This window comes from Chrysemys picta, chromosome 25 (genome assembly GCF_011386835.1).
Source record: "Chrysemys picta bellii isolate R12L10 chromosome 25, ASM1138683v2, whole genome shotgun sequence".
NCBI classification, from domain to species: domain Eukaryota; kingdom Metazoa; phylum Chordata; order Testudines; family Emydidae; genus Chrysemys; species Chrysemys picta.
The window spans coordinates 2135100-2153413 of NC_088815.1; the positions used below are offsets into that span (position 1 = coordinate 2135100).

At 53.5% G+C, this 18314-nt stretch overlaps 1 protein-coding gene and 1 long non-coding RNA gene across 2 annotated transcripts in view; one reads left to right on the top strand and one right to left on the bottom strand.

Moving 5' to 3' along the window:
• LOC101949811 (fibrillin-2-like) overlaps window positions 1-18314 on the top strand; it is a 272305-nt gene that overhangs the window by 149424 nt on the left and 104567 nt on the right. The window contains 6 exon segments of the mRNA XM_024112612.3: window positions 9208-9360; window positions 10093-10290; window positions 12145-12288; window positions 13147-13266; window positions 15543-15668; window positions 17770-17892. Coding sequence (XP_023968380.1) covers window positions 9208-9360; window positions 10093-10290; window positions 12145-12288; window positions 13147-13266; window positions 15543-15668; window positions 17770-17892 — 864 coding nt within the window.
• LOC122173343 (uncharacterized) lies at window positions 3879-6777 on the bottom strand. Its single transcript, XR_006173824.2, has 2 exons — window positions 6434-6777; window positions 3879-5455 (listed from the first exon to the last, which is right to left on the bottom strand). It is a non-coding gene; the product is annotated as an uncharacterized LOC122173343 (long non-coding RNA).

Here is an 18314-nt window from a genome sequence, read left to right on the forward strand (position 1 = left end):
CACCATCCCTGCCCGTCCTGGGTAATAGCCATTGATGGACATGTCCTCCATGAACTTATCTAGTTCTTTTTTGAACCCTGTTATGATCCTGGCCTTCACCACATCCTCTGCAAAGAGTTCCAAAGGTTGACTGTGCATTGTGTGAAAAAATACTTCCTTTTGTTTGTTTTACACCTGCTGCCTATTTATTTAATTTGGTGACCCCTAGTTCTTGTATTATCAGAAGGAGTAAATAACACTTCCTTATTTACTTTCTCCACACCAGTCATATCCCCTCTTAGTTGTCTCTTTTATAAACTGAAAAATCCCAGTGTTACTAATCTCTCCTCATATGGTAGCTGTTCCATACCCTAATCATTTTTGTTGACCGTTTCTGAACCTTTTCCAATTTCAATATTTCTTTTTTGAGATAGGGCGACCACATCTGCAAACAGTATTCAATATGTGGCCGTACCATGGATTTATATAGAGGCAATATGATATTTTCTGTCTTATTATCAATGGCTTTATCATCCTTATGTGCTCCTTTAGAATCTTGATGGTCCAGTGGCCCCTTTGGTTGTTTAGCAGGCTTTCTGCTTCTGACGTACTTACAAAATTTTTTGCCATTACTTTTTGAGTCTTTGACTAGCTGTTCTTTAAATTCTTTTTTGGCCTTTCTAATTATATTTTTACACGTCGCTTGCCACAGTTTATGCTCCTTTCTATTTTCTTCATAAAGATTTAACTTCCGCTTTTTAAAGGATGCCTTTTTGCCTCTCACTGCTTCTTTTCCTTTGTTGGTTAGCCACGGTGGCTCTTTTTTTGTTCTCTTACTATGTTTTTTAATTTGGGGTATATATTTGAGTTAAGTCTCTGTTATGGTGTCTTTAAAAAGTTTCCATGCAGCTTGCAGGGATTTCACGTTTGGAGCTGCACCTTTTAATTTCTGTTTAACTTACTTCCTCATTTTTGTGTAGTTCCCCTTTCTGAAATTAAATGCTACTGTGGTGTTTTCCCTGCCACAGGGATGTTACATTTAATTACATTATGGTCACTATTACCAAGCAGTCCAGCTATATTCACCTCTTGGACCAGGTCCTGTGCTCCACATAGGACTAAATCAAGAATTGCCTCTCCCCTTGTGGGTTTCAGGACTAGCTGCTTTAAGAAGCAGTCATTTAAGGTGTTAAGAAACTTTGTCTCTGCATCCCGTCCTGAGGTGACATGTAAACAGTCAATATAGGGATAGTTGAAATCCCCCATTATTATTGAGTTTTTTATTTTTATAGCCTCCCTGAGCATTTCACACTATCACCATCCTGGTCAGGTGGTCGGTAGTAAATCCCTACTCCTATATTCTTATTATTAGAGCATGGAATTTCTATCTAGAGAGAGTCTATGGTACAGTTTAGTTCATTTAAGATTTTTACTTCATTTGACTCGACACTTTATTTCACATATAGTGCCCCTCCCCCACCAGCACGACCTGTTCTGTCCTTTCGATATATTTTGTACCCTGGTATTACTGTGCCCCATTGATTATCCTCATTCCACCAGGTTTCTGTGATGCCTATTATATCAATATCCTCATTTAATACGAGGCACTCTAGTTCACCCATCTTATTATTTAGACTTCTAGTATTTGTATATAAACACTTCAAAAAATTGTCACTTTTTAGCTGTCTGCCATTACATGATGTACTGTAATTGAATGGGACTTTTTTTCATTTGTCTGTTTCTCATCAGATCCTACCCGTATTTTATCGTCTTCCATCCTCTCCTCCTTACTAGGACATAGAGAATCTCCATTAGTAGATCCTCCCCTAAGGGATGTCTCTGTCCAAACCATGTGCTCCTCCACACCTATCGGTTTTCCCCAAGCCCTTAGTCTAAAAACTGCTCTACCTTTATCTCTCTCTGTGGTCTCCTTTGCCAGAGGAAATGCCCCATGCACAAGAAGTGATTCATTCTGGAGCCAGCGCAATGAAATGGTTAAAAGAAAGTATCTGAGAAAAGGCCCAGTTGGTTTAATCCCTTTGGCTTTAAAAGGGGGTCACTGTTCTCTGCAAGTCACAGAGCTGTGATTAGAGATGAAATTTACATAGAAGCCACATATCAAATGCCCCAGTGCAATTAATTCCAATTACATTTCAGGGGAATGTCAACTTGCTGGCATAGGTAGCAGTAAAACTCCTAAAACCCGATCCAATGGGACTTTCCCCCTCATTAGTTTGCTTCATAAACCAGGGAAAGGAGCTGAATTAGCTGAAGATTTGAACTGTTCCTTAAAGGACACTTTCTCAACCCAGGCCAATCTAGGCAGGTGCAGCATTGACCCCATGGCCCCAGGTACTGGGCTACCAGCCACCCAGACCCACACACCAGGCCCAGGCCCAACTGTCACAGCTTTTGCAAGGCTCATAGAACTTGAATGTGTTTCTGGGTCTTGTGAGCGTCTGGCAGAACTTCACCAGGCAGCTTCTCTACAGCCAATGGCGAAAACCCTATTGATTATGATGGGGCATGAACCAGCCCAGTATGACATCATCACCATTTGCAGTAGTGTTGTGATGTCATTACGCAGCATCATGAGATCATGACATCATTATTGTCATCATTATCATGCAGGGCAGTTCCTAGGGCAGCTAGGGGACACTGAAACCTGTGCTGCCATGGCTTCACTGCTTTGGCCCCTGAGCTGGCTCCATCAAAGTTAGCTTGGGTATGCATGAGATGCAACCACACCTGGCAATTGCAGTGTAGACACATCCTCCATTAATTGCCAGCGATCTCTCCACTTATAGGAGTGCCTAGGTACCCAGCAGGAGAGAGAGAGCGAGATTTGTGCACATTTTCACTCCCAAGGACTTTACGAGTTTCGCATATTGACCTACACACTTCTTCCTCTACCGAAATACACGCTTGTGTCGGGAGCACCCCAGCAGTTGTTCAGTGGAGCACAGCTCTACGGCACACAGTTTCACATGGGAGTACAGACGAATGCAGCACCCAACTGCATCCACACTGCACTGCAAAGAAGCTTTGGGATTGATCAGCTCCATCCCCAGAGATCGGGGCCAGTCCAAGCAGAACAGCAAGTTAGAGCCCACCCCCAGCTGACATTATTGCTGGGACATGAGACAGAGACTTGTGGGAGCTGAACATCTGGTTTGCCATGGCTGGTATCTGCTGCCAGCAGCTTTTTCCTGTAAAATCAGAAAAGTGAGTAAAAATGTTATGACTGTGCCTGGCCGGGCCTGCAAGGAGTGCCCAAAGGTGCCAGTCTTGCAAGGCAAGTCTCCTAGGTGTATCCAAGGGACGAATTTTTGCCCTATGATAGGAGTGTCTTGTGTGCTCTGATGTATTATGAGCTGTAAGCTGGTGCTGCTGCCTTGCTCAGTGTGAGCTGGCACCGAGAGTCAGCATGCGGGGCAGGGCATGTGGACACTGACACTAGAGCTACGAGGAGTATGGCTGACAGTTTGGGGAGTGCCGGGGCAGCTCCGAACCAGGGGCAAAGAAGAGAGAAGCTGGGGCATAGCAGATGAACTTGCATTTGGTTCCATCTCCTGCACCTGATTTGTGTAATGCTTGGATGGAAAGTTGCTGGCAGTAGGTACAAAGTAAGACGGATAAAGTCAACACTGTACATCTACGCAGGGGCAAGACCTGGTCACAAGGCTGAGGGACTCTTCCGTAGATGTTTGGCTGCTCTGGTGATTCCCGCCTAGACAGCTGCTCAGTGATGCCTGTTGTATAATATTGATCTCAAAGGCCTAAGGTGTTAAAGGTGTTTATAAACTCCTTCACTGTCCCACATTACAGAGTGACAGGTTTGAGGGGGGCGGATCTACAGAGACCATAGTTTGCTCAGTTGCTTGACAAAACCCAAAATCTTTCATTCTAAAACTGAAAGTTTATTGATCAAACACAAGAAAGAAAAAGAAATTAAAGCAAGCATTGATACTGATACTGAAACTGAGAGATTGTGCAAAACAAACAATCAAAACCTTTCAAGTCTCTCTCCTTTTTTAGGCAAAATATCAGTCTTTTTCAGAACAACCTTTCTTTGATGAAAAGCCTAAGGATGGGTTAATCCTGATGTGCGAAGGATATTCACTTCTCCTGTTTCTAACAGACAGATGGAGGCCATGTGGAGAAGAGAGAGGGTGGAAAAGGTGGGGGAAATACAGCTTTGCAACACTGGCAGGCTGGCTAGTCACAAATGGGTGCTCTGGCTTTGGCTAGCAGGCCAAGCAAGGCACCTGCCGTTTGGACCCTGGAGCATGCTCTGGGCAGGAGTGTCATCTGGTTGGATTCGTTCTCCTTAGACGAGGCAGGCGTGGACGAATGCAGTACGTCTGATTTCAGGAGCCAATGAAAAACAGAGGGAAAGGCTAGGAGATGAGGGAGGGCAGAAAGCAATGCAAGGGAAGGGAAAACAGTGCAGGCTCTTACCTGCCTCTGTGGTGTGGGAAATGAGGTTTCCACACCAATGGGCTGAGGACTGGACATCATGGTGATGTGATGATTTTCTAAACTCACAAGTAACAAACCAGGTTCCTTAAACAAGGGCAGGCCGGCCAGCAGGCTCTCAGGAGGAAAGTCCTTCTCCTGGCCTGCTCCTGCCCACTGGAGGTGGAGGAAGCGGAGAGGAGAGGAGCTGAGACAAGCTGCAGTGTGGGTAGGTCACAGGATGATTGGGGGAATATTCTTCTTTTCTAAGTCTCTTTTTAAGAACCTCACAACGGAGGACGAGCAGGTGGTATCTTTTACCCCCTTTAGGTTGTCCACCAGTGAAATCCATTTATGGCCAGACTTGGCGTAGGTAACTTTGTTGTCACATGTTCTGTTTACCAAGTCTGATCTCACACAGTCCTTGAATTATATCAGGAGACCCTGGTTGTTTGGACTAATACAGTTTCTCTGTCTGGGTTTCTCACACCTCTTCTAACATTCATCTTCATAAACAACTTGGCCTATTTTTCATGGTTATTGTAACAGCTTATGCATTTTCACATACTTGTTACAGTTGAGCTGAGGGTAACTTTGTAGGTCCAGCAATTGCAACATGCCCCACCAGGATTCAGCGGGGCCAGGAGTATATATGTACCATGGTCTGAGCTGCACATATTCCTGTGCGATAGCATTAATCTGGCTTGCATTGTTCATAGTCATCAGGGTGAGGCTCGTCTCTGCAGGCACATAAGGCCAGGTCCTCAGCCCCAGTGAGACCACCAACAGAGGTTGGACATCGGGATGGTGTATGAGAGCGTTGGAACTAAGGCCTTGGAGAGCCCATACAGTCTGTTGCAGGCAGCCAGGGCATGGTGGGTTGGCAGTGGAAAGAGCTCCTCACAGAGCAGTGGTAGAGCAGGCAGATGAGACACACAAAAGGGCAGGAGGAGAAAATGAAGCAAAGAGAGGGTCTCTTCACCAGGCTCAAGCACTGTTGAAAATGGCCTGCCCATCCCTAAAGAAGGGATAAAGAGGTACTGTTCAGTCATGGAAGGGTTAATGAATACCACCTCCTCTTGCTGTGGAGTAAATATCCATCTAACCTACGATGGGGCCCCTTTGTCCTCCCCCAAACTCAGCCAGTAATGCAGAGTGTGTTTTACAGGTGTATTAGCTAAATCTCACCCTGGAACTGGCATTAGTGCATAAACTCTGGCTGAGGAAGCAGTGGAATGAGTCAGGGTCAGATTTAGTCTCTGGAGTGGGGGATTGTGACAGTGAGTGTTACCTGCACATATTCTTGTGAACTCCAAATGGCAGGGTAAAGAAACCTGCCCTGAGTCTAGCTTGTGTGTTTGGAAAGACAATGACACAGGAGGAGACACTGGCAAAGGGCCAGGCTCACTCACTTCTCTTCCCATGTACTCTAGCGACTCAGTCTCCCTCGAGCCAGACTCCTCGTTCTCGCTGTGGGGTTTGAGGGCAGAGGAGGTGAGCAGTCACTGCTTCCGTCGCCAGCAGCGCAAGCTGCAAATCATGATACATACAATCTTTAGGAGCCTGATGTTGGGTTAGCCAAGTGTGACCAGAGTCCCAGGGGGCCGTGCTGAGGTCACTCAATTAAGGTGAACTGCAAAGAATGGGGCAGACAATCCCCAAAGCTGGTGGATATTCCAATACTTAGATTTACCAAAACAGCTTCTATAATACCTTACTGGATACCCAGAAGCCAACAACACAATTCCCTTACAGCAACCCAGCCTTGGGCTTCCACCCAGACACCCAAGTCAAATATGATGAGGATTACTGAAAATCTTATTCACCATATAAGAAGTTCTACCAATCCCAAAGGATCGGGCACATTACCTCCCAGGTTAATGAATATTTCAGATCTTACCCAAATACATGCTTACAGCCAATTCTTGTTAACTAAACTAAAATATATTTTAAAAGAAAAGAGAGAGAGTATTGGTTAAAAGATCAGTATACATACAGACATGAGTACAGTTCTGAGATCAGATTCATAGTAGAGATGTTGATTTTCGTAGTTGCAAAGAATTCTTTCAGAATTAGTCCATAGGTTATAGTCCAATGTTCATATCCAGGGGATCCAGTTAGGACTGGAGCTCTCAGCCTTACGGCTTAAGTTTCCCATGCATGAAGCATCCAGCAGATCTGAGATTAAAAGGATCCGGACCCAAGAGGTTTTTATACAGTTCCAGGCCTTCTCTTGACAGGTCAGAGGCCTTAGGTGAATAATAGACAATCATGGAGACTTTGAAGTAGACCTATTTCCTAAGCATCGTTGGTAATTAGCTACACAAATTAACATATGGCAATTGCCCGTTTTCCACCATTCTCTGTTGATTTGCTAAACATTTCAAAGGAGATGAATACAGCCATATACTATGTTTATAGTTCATTTATATGTTAATATTTCCTTTGATCTTTGAATTAACAGAACACAGCATAGACAGGGACTGTTTGACTACATTGTTATCCTCTAACAAGACAGGAGTACACACATACAATTAGTATCACCTCTAACTTCTAACAATGCAGGTTTGCATTTCAAAGATTCTAGCCTTTCTACCATGGAATGGCCCTAATGACCATTTGCATACTTTTCTAACATGTGTCTAAAGGTTGGCTCTGGGTCATTTAGCCTGCAAGCTGCTTAACCCTTTCTAGCCATGCGTCACACTTTGTATAAGATTTGTTGCAATTATATAACAGTGGTAGCAACAATGATTTGCATGGTCATACTCTAATCCAGGGGTAGGCAACCTTTCACAAGTGGTGTGCTGAGTCTTCATTTATTCACTTTAATTTAAGGTTTCGCGTGCAGGTAATACATGTTAACGTTTTTTAGAAGGTGTCTCTCTCTAAGTCTATATTATATAACTAAACTATTGCTGTTTGTAAAGTAAACAAGGTTTTCAAAATGTTTAAGAAGCTTCATTTAAAATTAAATTAAAATGCTGATCTTACGCCGCCAGCCTGCTCAGCCCGCTTCCAGCCTGGGGTTCTGTTCACCTAGGCCGGCAGCGGGCTGAGCAGGGCCTGTGGCCGGGACGCCGGTTGGCAAGGGGCCGGCATTCGGGACCCCAGACCTGGATGGGGGTTCAGGGCAGAAGGCTGTGTGTGTGTGTGGGGGGGGGGTTCAGAGGTCAGGGCAGAGGGCATGTGGGGGGTTCAGGGCAGAAGGCTAGGGGTGTGGGGGGATTCAGGGGTCAGGGCAGAAGGCTGGCGGGTGTGGGGGTGCAGGGCAGAAGGCTGGGTGTTGGGGGCAACTCGAGGTCAGGGCAGAGGGCTGGGGTGTGTGTGGAGGTGCAGGGCAGAAGGCTGGGTGTTGGGGGTGACTCGAGGTCAGGGCAGAGGGCTGGGGTGTGTGTAGGGGTGCAAGACAGAAGGCTGAGTGTTGGGGAGAGGTCAGGGCAGAGGGCTGGGGTGTGTGTGGAGGTGCAGGGCAGAAGGCTGGATGTTGGGGAGCAGTCAGGGCAGAGGGCTGGGGTGTGTGTAGGGGTGCAAGGCAGAAGGCTGGGTGTTGGGGAGGTCAGGGCAGAAGGCTGGGTGTTGGAGGCAATTCGAGGTCAGGGCAGAGGGCTGGGGATGTGGGGGTGCAGGGCAGAAGGCTGGGTGTGTGGGGGGGGTTCAGGGCAGAGGAATGGGTGTGTGTTGGGGTGGGGGGGTGCAGGGCAGAAGGCTGGGTGTGTGGGGGGGTTCAGGGCAGAGGAATCACTGGAATGCGTTACCTAGGGAGGTGGTGGAGTCTCCTTCCTTGGAGGTTTTTAAGGCCCGGCTTGACAAAGCCCTGGCTGGGATGATTTAGTTGGGAATTGGTCCTGCTTTGAGCAGGGGGTTGGACTAGATGACCTCTTGAGGTCCCTTCCAACTCTGATATTCTATGATTCTATGAATGGGTGTGTGTTGGGGTGGGGGGGTGCAGGGCAGAAGGCTGGGGTGCTTGGCTCATGGGGGTGCTCCCAGCCCCCTGCCATGAGCGGCTCATGGCAGGGGGCTGGGAGGGATATGCCCCGTTCCACCCCCTTCCCCAAGGCCCCGTCCCTACCTCTCTCTGCCTCCTCTACGGAGCAGGGAGCACGCTGCGCTCGGCTCTGCTCCGCTCCCCTCCCCCTTACAAGGGCCATCGCTGGCAGGGAGATGGGGGAGGAGGAAGGGCCGGAATGCACAAGCTGGGGGAAGAAATGGGGGGCGGGAGCGTGGCTGCCACAGGACCAAGCTTCTGCCTCCTGCCCCCGCAGGGGAGAGCGGTGGGCGGGGGGGGGGCTGAGTGGTGCTGGGGGCTGGGACCCCCCCTCTCCCCTGCGGAGGCAGGAGGCAGAAGCTTGGTTCTGCGTCAACCACGCTCCCGCCCCCCATTTCTTCCCCCAGCTTGGCGCTTTCCGGCCCCTCCGCCCCTCCTCCTCTCACCGGGCAGGCAGCGTGCCGTGTTTGGCACGCGTGCCGTAGGTTGCCAACCCCTGATCTAATCAGATAACGTCACACCGAGTTTGGGCCTTTCCAACTGGAAATGCTCAGGAAGGAGGCCCTGGGAAGTGCTGCTGTTCTCAGGAGCCAGTCCCCCCCATCCCTGACAGAGTTGCAATCCAGCCCTGAGGAAGTGGGCCCCAGAAATATGCCTCTCTTGATCCACATCGCCTGTCTCCCTCGGAGAGGCTGATTTGGACTGGCTGGGTGAGGGGACCCTCTCTTCTCAGTCCACCCCCCATCACTTGTGGCTCCTCTTGCTCCTCCTTGTTGCAGACCAGCGGATTGGCACATGTTTCTCAGCGCTGATTGGCGGGCGCTGCGCTGGGGAGCTCCCGGGCCAGTACACCAAGATGCAGTGCTGCTGCGACTCCGGGCGCTGCTGGGCGATCGGGCAGACCCCTGAAATGTGCCCCGTCAGGGGATCCGGTAAGCAACACAATGGGAAAGCCACTAGCGCCCCACTGAGTGCGACCTGTTCTTAACGTCCGTGAGCTGTGCTGGTGAGTGTTTCTGGGGGGGAAAGGTCGATGAGGGTCGCATTGCGATCGCACAAAGCCAGGGAATTCAGGAGTAAGGGCCCCTGGCCCGCTCCCCCTTTTCTAAAGAACAGAAGAACGGGTCCAGCAGGGGCAGCAACCTCCCCACCCCAGCCCTGCCCTGGCTCCCTGGGCTTGGGAAGAGATCAGAAGGAGCCGAGGGCTGCAGCAGAGGGCTGGGAATTGGGTCTCTGGGAGTCTATTTCCAGCTCTGCCTTGCTGCGTGACTGCGCTTCCCCTTCTCGGGCCTCCATCTGCCCCTCCAGAAAGCAGGGCCAAGCTCCTTACAGGGGCTGCCACTGGAAAGCCAATAGCAGCAGCATAACAACCAACTTCCCCTCCCAGTAGCTTCGTGCCGGCTGCACAGAGCAGAGGGCTCTTCCCATCGCTGCAGTGTGGGAGCTACTGGCCAAATGCCACCATAAGACCCGCCTCATCTGGGCTTCATTGATGAAGGGGAGTCAAGCTCTCTCCCAGTCCACCCTGCCCCAAGCCCCATGCCTTCCCTGCCCCCAGCCACTGTTGCTTTCGTGCTGGCATTACCTCCGCCTCCCATGTGAGACGGGCAGGGACATTCGGCGTGTGGAGTTGAAGTGACACTCAGGCGGCTGTTTCCTTTCAGACGAATACCGCAGGCTCTGCATTGAAGGGCTCCCAGCCGTGCCGGGCTTCTCTGGGAGCTTCCCTGGGATTCCTGGGTTTGGGCCAAATGGTGTCGGGCCTGGAATCGGTGGACCTGGAGGCATTGGACCAAATGGGGCAAACGGCCAAGGCGGGATCCCGGGGCTTCCTGGGATGGGCCCTGGAAGTTCGAGCATCGGTAAATTAAATCTCCTTTCTGCTAGCGCTGGACCAGCTTGGCTGCATCTCTTCCAGGCTGTGTGTGTACCTGGTGTGCCTCCCTGTGCTGCACATGCGCTGGGAACATCGCCATTACCCAGACGCTGGGGTTATTTTGACACTGCTGGACTGATGGGATATGACACTAACGCTGTACAGAATGCTAGGCCCAGCACACAAATCACACGGCCCCATCTGGCTCCGAGTGCCAAAGAGGCAGGCTGCCATCCAGCAAAAATGTCTTTCTAGTTACAGAACTGGAAAAGAGCTTCAGCGACCCCTTCTCCCTCCATCTCACGGCATGGTAGAGCCCAGCTCCGCCAGCCAGAGGGCCTAGACAGGGTGTGGGGCACTGGCTGCTGGAGTGAGCATCCGGAGGGGAGTCAGAATGCCATGGGTTCTAGTCCCCGCCCTGCCACTGATGTGCTATGTGCCCTTGGGCCAGTCACTTACAGTCTGTTCTGACAACTGGCTGGGAGCCTGCTGGTAGGGGTTGGGTCTCCGCAGCCAGGCAAAGGTGGTCACCCTTTGCAGGGGCAGCCCTGCAGCCCTCTGTTTGGTTCCCCGGCTCCAAGAGAGGCTTTGCTGTGCTGTGTGTGCTGAATGGAGTCGTGGGATCAGATAGGAACCTCAGTGTCTAGCCCTTATCGTCGCAAAGGAAAGCATGATAGTGTGACCCAAGGGTAGCTAATGAGATAATTGACAGTTGCTTGAGTGTGCGGGTGCCTGAAGCGCCAGCTCTGAGCTGGGGAGCTGCCCGTTCATCGTAACGCTGAAAGCTGCTGCTTTGGGCCTTTGTCATTTGTCCGGACAGGGGTGCCCCCATAGCCTCCCCCTCCACACACCATCCACACAGTGAGCAGGGGTCACAGCTGTATGGACTGTACCTAGCCTAGAGGAGGGGAGCAGCAATCCTGCTTGGAGTTGGGAGTCGGGATGTACTCACGGCACGTCTCCACTGCAGCGGGGAGGTGTGAGTCCCAGCACTGGGGTGCAGGATTGTACTTGGGCGGCTAGCCCATCTCGCTGCCAGCACTGCAACAGCCATGCTAATCTTCCCGGGCACTAGCTCCAGTAGACGTAGTGCATGTGAGTCTGCCTGTACTGAGATTTCCCGCTCCCAGCTGCTGTGCAGACCCCCTGAGTGTGCCGCGGATTGGCTAACATTGGTCTTGGGCACAAAGTTACCCCGCCTGTTTTATTCCTGGCCCCTCCGTTCAGGATGTTGCCCCCGGTGCCCAGCACTTTGGGGTGAAGGATCACAAGAGCACTCTGGGAAGTGAGGAGCCAGAGCCCCTATGCCGCTTCCCTTCAGTTCCGAGCTTCAGCAGCCCCTGCTATGCCAGGCTCACAGCTTGGCCAGGATGCTGGTGTAGTGACCACATGGGGCCTGGGCGAGGCCCCCCCAACAGCTAGTGACTGAAGACCTGAGCTGGGGCCTGGCCAGATTTCCAGGGATGGATAGGGAAGGGATCCCCTAGAATCAGCTTTGCAGCCTGTTCCATCCTCCGACCGCTCCTTAACTGAGTCCGTGCAGACAGGCCAGTGCTGGCTCCTTGGCCCCACATCGGAGCAAGCTCATTGGGCTGGCCTTGGAGAGGGGGATGGGCCTGCCCACAGTCCCTGGCGGGGGGGAGGCATGGAGATGGCCGGTGTGTTGCAGGTGATGCTGGGAGTCCCATGCAACAGCACACCTATTGGGAGGTATGCCCCATGCGGGTGTTCTCCCCTCTCTCAGACAGCAGTGACCCCGAAGCAGGCTCCTGGGGTGGGGGGAACGGAGCAGGGGGCTCAGGACTGCCATTCCAGGCTCTCTCCTCTCTGGGGTTTCCAGGAACGGCCACCTTAAATCAGACCATCGACATCTGCAAGCACTTCACCAACCTGTGTCTGAACGGGCGCTGCATCCCCACCCCGTCCAGCTACCGCTGCGAATGCAACATGGGATACAAGCAGGACGTGCGTGGCGAGTGCATTGGTGAGAAAATCCCCTGGGCAAGGCACCAGCTGCCCCACTGGCCCCACTCCTGCTCTGCCGCAGACAGCTGCTCCTACTTGGTGCCCAGGCAGCCTCGAGGGTGCTTGCAGCTGTCCCACCCCTCAGCCTGAGCTTCATGAAACAGTCCTGAGGTCTGGGGTTGCCCCCAGCTGGTGGGGTTAAGGGGCGCAAAGCAGCACTCTCGTGGCACTGTAGCACTGGGCAGGGTGAGGCGGTGGCTGTATCCAGCACCACGAGGAACACTGGGGGAAGCCACCCCTCCCTCCTCTGTTGCAGTCTGATCATGAGCGGGCAGGAGAGTCGCCATCACTTTCGTTCCCTGTTGCTGAATATGGCAGGGCCCCAAAATACGTGTTCTCTGTCCACACACCCACCCCCGACAAATGCAGCACCTGGGATAAGGGACCCTGGGGTCTTCCGACTCTGGGCTGCAGCCCAACAAAGTCCTCATAGTGCCCAGCCGCCCCTGAGCCCTGGGCACCAAGGGCTTTCTGACCCCTCAGACCCCACTGGCTTCTGCAACGACAGGCTGGAGGTGGCTCCTCGACTCAGGGTCTCCGTAGAGCCGTGCATGCGACCTGCTGCACCTCACTGTCCCCTTCACGCTGGCCTGGTAGGGTGGTGCTGATCCTGAGGGAATGCACGGGGACTGAGGGGCTTGGGCTCAGCACCTGGCAGGGTCGGGCCCTTGCTGACCTAACAGCAGTCCTGTTCCTGAGCTGGCGTTTAGCTGGGCAGCCCCATGGGACTCTGGTGAAGGTCTACCGAGCAGTGTCGGGCTCTGGCTCCGCCTCCCAGGGGTCGGGGGCTGCCAGCTTCGTGCCCTTTTCTTTCCAGATGTGGACGAATGTTCCAGCAGCCCCTGCATGCACGGCGACTGTGTGAACACACCTGGCTCCTACCACTGCAAGTGCCATGAGGGCTTCCAGAGCACCCCCACCAAGCAGGCCTGTATCGGTATGTCTGTCTCAGGGCTGGCACAAGACGCACCAGCGGGTCAGAAGGACGGGTTCAGAAGCAGAGTGCAGAGCGGAGCCCTGAGCTCCCAGGAGCAGACAAGCTCCCACCCAGAGCCTCGAGGGCCACAGAGTGAAGGGAGAGCTGCTGGCATTAGTGCACTCTCAGCAATCAGTGCTCGCTGCAGGGCAGCAGATGCTTTCGCTGGCGTCCCCAGAGGTGCTGAGGGTGATGCGGGCCAAGCGTATGCGAGCCATGGGCCAGTACCACGCACTCTGCTTTGACAAAGAGGCTTTCACAGAGGGTCCATTCCAGTTTAATTCCTTTAATTACGGGGGGGAGATTTTTACCAAATTACGGTAGTTAAATCTGTACAACCCCTGCTGCGGGCACAGTTATATCAGTCTGAAGGGGCCTTATGCCAGTTCAGCTTCTTCCCTTTCGTACACAGGAATAAGTTATGCCAGCATGGCATTATATCCCCTGAAAAACTGCCTGAGAAGACCGAGGCGGGGCCCAGTGGCAATCGTGTCATGCAATTAAAGACTGTACCGAAATGCACACACACAAGGGGCGAGGGCGAGTCTGGCACTTCCTAACTTTTGAGTGCTGGATGTGGAATCCTGGTAGTGTTTTGTGGGTAATTTCTTAGGCTTTTAAAGAAGCAAAGGGAAACCCAGCAATTCCATCCTGCGGTATCAGACAGACGCCCAGGTGGGTCATTGACAGGGTGGGGACCGTTCGAGCCACCTCACAGACCTCTGCCACTTGAGCTAAGAGGATCCAATGGCTGGGGGAGGTTGTCCTAGGCCACCCCCGGGGGTGGTGGGACACAGACTCTGTCAGTGGATTTCACAGCTTCTTGCTGACAACAGAGGAGCATAGAGGACTCCTGGGTTCCAGTCCAAGTTCTGGGGGGAGGATACTCTAATTGACCCTTCTGCCCCTGTCCCCGCAGTCTCCCCTTGTCTCCTTCTGCTCCTATTCCCCCCCCCCACAGCTCCTGCCCCATCCCCTGTCTGCTGTTATGTCCCCTGACCTCCGCCCATCCCTCCACCTGACTCCTGCTGCTACTCCTATCCTGATCCGCTCCCCAGCTCCAGCCCATATTTCTCCCACCTCTGCTTTTATCCTCACCCGCTATCCCCTGCTCTATCTCCTCTCCTCCCCCTTTTCCTATCTCCCCTTTCAGTGGGAAGGGCTGGTGACCAGCTGGCCTAGTGGTCAGCGCATGGCCTTACAGGTTCTGCCGGTCGAGTGGTCCCAGAGGGGACCCCAGCTGCAGCCTCATTCCTCCCGTCATGCTCTGATTGCTGCCTCAGAGCTGATCACTGCAAAGAAGAGGGGAGCAACGTGGGGGGACCCAAGCCCACCTACTCCACTGGGTCCCCACCCAGAGCCTCAGGGGTCTCGGTATGTCCAGCCCAGCTACTAAGCACTCGGATACCCTGTGGGTCACTTCCTGCCAGTTTGGAGCACCTCGCTTTGGGGCCTAGTCACAGGCTTAGCAGACTCTCCTCATTCAGTGTCCAGGTCAGTCAGTCCCTCTGCCAGGGATTTCACCTCCCAAAGAGCCGGGGGAACCTAGGGGCCTGTCTACACTACAATTAAAAACTCGCAGCAGGCCCATGCCCGCTGACTCGGCCTCACAGACTGAGCACAGCTGCCTGCATTACTCCAGTGCACTGTGCCCGGGAGGCCTCTTGCAGCGCGTGGGGGCTGTGCGGCGCGAGCCATGCCACAGCAGGTGCTGCTCACCGCGCTGAGGCTGAAGCTCTGTTCGGGCAGAGCAGAGTAACTGCTGGGGAGGGAAGGAGGTCGAGGCTGGGGATCGGGGTTCTCTGGTGGGACTAAGGGCCATATCTAAAGCCCATCACAGTCGGAAGAAAAGTGTCAGTGAGCTAAGGATCAAGCCCATACGTGGACTGTATCAAGCAGCTGAGGGCAGAGGGGCTGGCAAGGGTTTTCACAGGGGGATCAAGACCCTACAGCTCCAAGCCCTGGGTTCAGGGCTGTGGCCAGGAGCACAGAGCGAGTCTCCCCCAGGGAGCTGCACTTCATGCAGGGAGGTTGTGCGGGCTGTCAGAGCCGTTACCTGCCGCACAGATCTGAGAGTGGAATCCTGCCCTTCCCTGGGAATGGGTTCTCCTAGGAGCCAGCCATGGCTACGTGGCCTTGGCTCCAGCTGGGTGGAGAGAGAGAGTCATTGCTGGGGTTACAAGGCTCAAGCAGCTCATGTGTCTGCTGCTACCTGGCTGTGTTTGTTTCCCTGCCAGACGTTGACGAGTGCATCATGAATGGCGTGATGTGCAGGAACGGCCGGTGCGTTAACACCGACGGCAGCTTCCAGTGCATCTGCAATGCGGGCTTCGAAATCACCCCCGATGGCAAGAACTGTGTCGGTGAGCAGCTTCCTTCAGCATGAGATCAGCTGCAGGCCTCAGATGGGGCCGGTTCCTGCTCCCACTCACACACCACGGACTCCAGCAGGGAGGGAAGGAGGGCAGAACTGGACCCATTCGCAGCGGTGATCCCATGCACATATATAGCAGATTCATCCAGAAGAGCCAGACCCCAGGGGCTTTCCAGAGTTCACCTCTCACCACAGAAATGCAGCCACCTCTGGGGTGAATACAGTTTAGCAACACCTCCCATCCATTGAAGAGAGGGAGGAAAGAGTCAGTGACCTGGTAGAAACTACTCCCTGAGTGTAAGTAGGGAGAGTGAGGGATCTTGCAAGGGCTCTTGTGAACCATGCCATGGGAGCTTTAATGGCCTTTGCGAGCCTGCACTGGGAGCAGCACAGAGGCCCACGCAAGAGGAGAGAGCAGAGGTCAGCTCTGGCACCATGGCCAGAGTGCCCAGGCGTCACCAGGGCTGATTCCTGCAGCACCTGGGCATTTTCTTAAGGATCTCAGTGTCTGGGAAAGGTTTTGCAGGCCCATCCAGTACTAGCCAGGCCTGGCCTCCTTTCTGTGGGGCACGACTTTTACACAGCACAGTCATTAGCTCCTACAGCTTGCTCTTGGTACACAGTCTTTGGGTCCCTCAGAGGAGGAATCTGCAGCAAATTTTAAACTTTCCTTAAAAAAATAGCTTTAAACCCTTCCAGTTGTGTATTAACCCTTAATCCATGAACGGAATGACAGCAGAGGCAGCGCTGTCGGCCTGAGGCAGCCTGCGGCAGTAGGTGGACCTGAGGTGTGATAGCTGGATTTTCATCTCAGGGCTGTTAGCGCTGAAGCCCAACAAGGATCAGTTAAACATCAGCATTGCTAATGGTTTCGTTGTGGGTAGTTGTGGTTGAAATATCCAACTCATCTGCTTATCCTGCCTTCCCCAGCTGTTCCCCCCCCCCCACCGGGCTAAAAGGCCCATCCGCCTCCAGGCACGAATAAACGCCAGGCCTGGCAAGGGTGGTGGGTGGGGGGGATGAGTCTGTGCCTGAGGGAAGGGGGTGGGAACCTTCCTTTCTCAATTTCCTGCAGTCCTCCCTTTGCTGCCAGACTCAGGCCCCACTTGCTGAGGGGAGCCGGCGAAACCTTGCTTTTCCCGCAGGGTCACTTCAGAACAGGGGGGGTCACATGCTTCAGAAAAATCCACCCTGTGCCTCCAAAGCTCCCGTTCCTCTCCTTAAGAGGAAGGGTGGCCCAATGGGCAGGGCTCTGCCTTAGGCTGCAGGAGTCATGGGTTCAAGTTCCTCTTTGCCCACAGACATGCTGTGCCAGTTGCTCAGCTTCTGTGGGCCTCAGTGCCCACCCCCCACTGGGGAGGATAGCACTACTCTGCTCCCCAGGCAGCTGGGAGGGTCAGTGCCTGGGCCACTGTGATGACCTACTACGGTGATGGGTGTTCAGAGAGTTTCTGCTCTGTCCCAGCACCCGCTTTCATTGAGTTGTTAGCAAAGAAGCAAACCTTATGGTTTGTGTCCGAACAGTCCTTTGTATAAGGGAGAGGGGCTCAGTGGGTGGCCCCTCTCCCTTGGGTGCTGCTGGCTCAGCATGCACTGTGTTGTTCTGTCACTGCACAAAGCCATTGGGGCTCTTGCTGCCCCACCCCCAGCATCTGTACAGTGGCTGCACAAATCCTCCCTCCATGGCAAGGCCCCTCCGGCCCCACCCCTGCCGATGCAGTTCAGAGAGGCAGTGCCTGGCTCTGCAGTCGGATTCGGGGGCTTTCTCTCGCTGTTGGTACGTGTGGAGCCCCGACCCTGAGCGCTCTGCTTACAGAGGTCCCTGTGGGGGGCACAGCTCAGAGAGCCAGGAGATGTCAGCACACGTTGTGAAATGATTGTGTCTCTGCCTGGCACCACACTGGCAGACGTTCTCACTGTCCTGCCTTCTCCTGAGCGGTCTGGGCCCAGGGCTGGTCTGAACCGGTCGGTAATGCGGGTGTGAACGCAGATTGGCGCTCACACAGGGCAAGGCAGGGAACAGAAGAAGCCGAGCCCAGAAGCCCTTCTGCACCTCGCAGGCTCTGCTCATGTTTCTTGTCGTCCCACAGATCATGACGAATGTGCCACAACCAACATGTGCCTCAATGGGATGTGTATCAATGAAGACGGCAGCTTCAAATGCATCTGTAAACCCGGCTTTGTGCTGGCTCCCAATGGGCGCTACTGCGTCGGTGTGTAGACTGCAGGGGTCGGTCCCTCCCCGGTCCTGGTGTGCGCCGGGTGTCTCTGGGTGTCTGTACAGCAGGCGTGGGCGGAGGGAGTGGAGGGCCAGGTCCCTGGCTCCATATACCTGTGGTACTGACTGAATTTTCTGCCCTCCCACCAGGCTAAGCAGCAGAACCAGGGGTGCCAGTCTGCTTGCCGAGAGGGAGCGGGCCTGCTCTCAGAGGGCTGGACGGTGGGGGTGGGGAAGGGAGCAGGCCTGCTCTCAGAGGGCTGGAGGGTGCCGGGGATGGGGGGGGGACTGGCCTGCTCTCAGAGGGCTGGAGGGTGCTGGGGAGGGGCGGGTGGGGGGATGGACCTGCTCTCAAAGGGCTGGAAGGTGCATGGAGGATGGGATGGGAGCGGGCCTGGCTTGCTCTCAGAGGGCTGG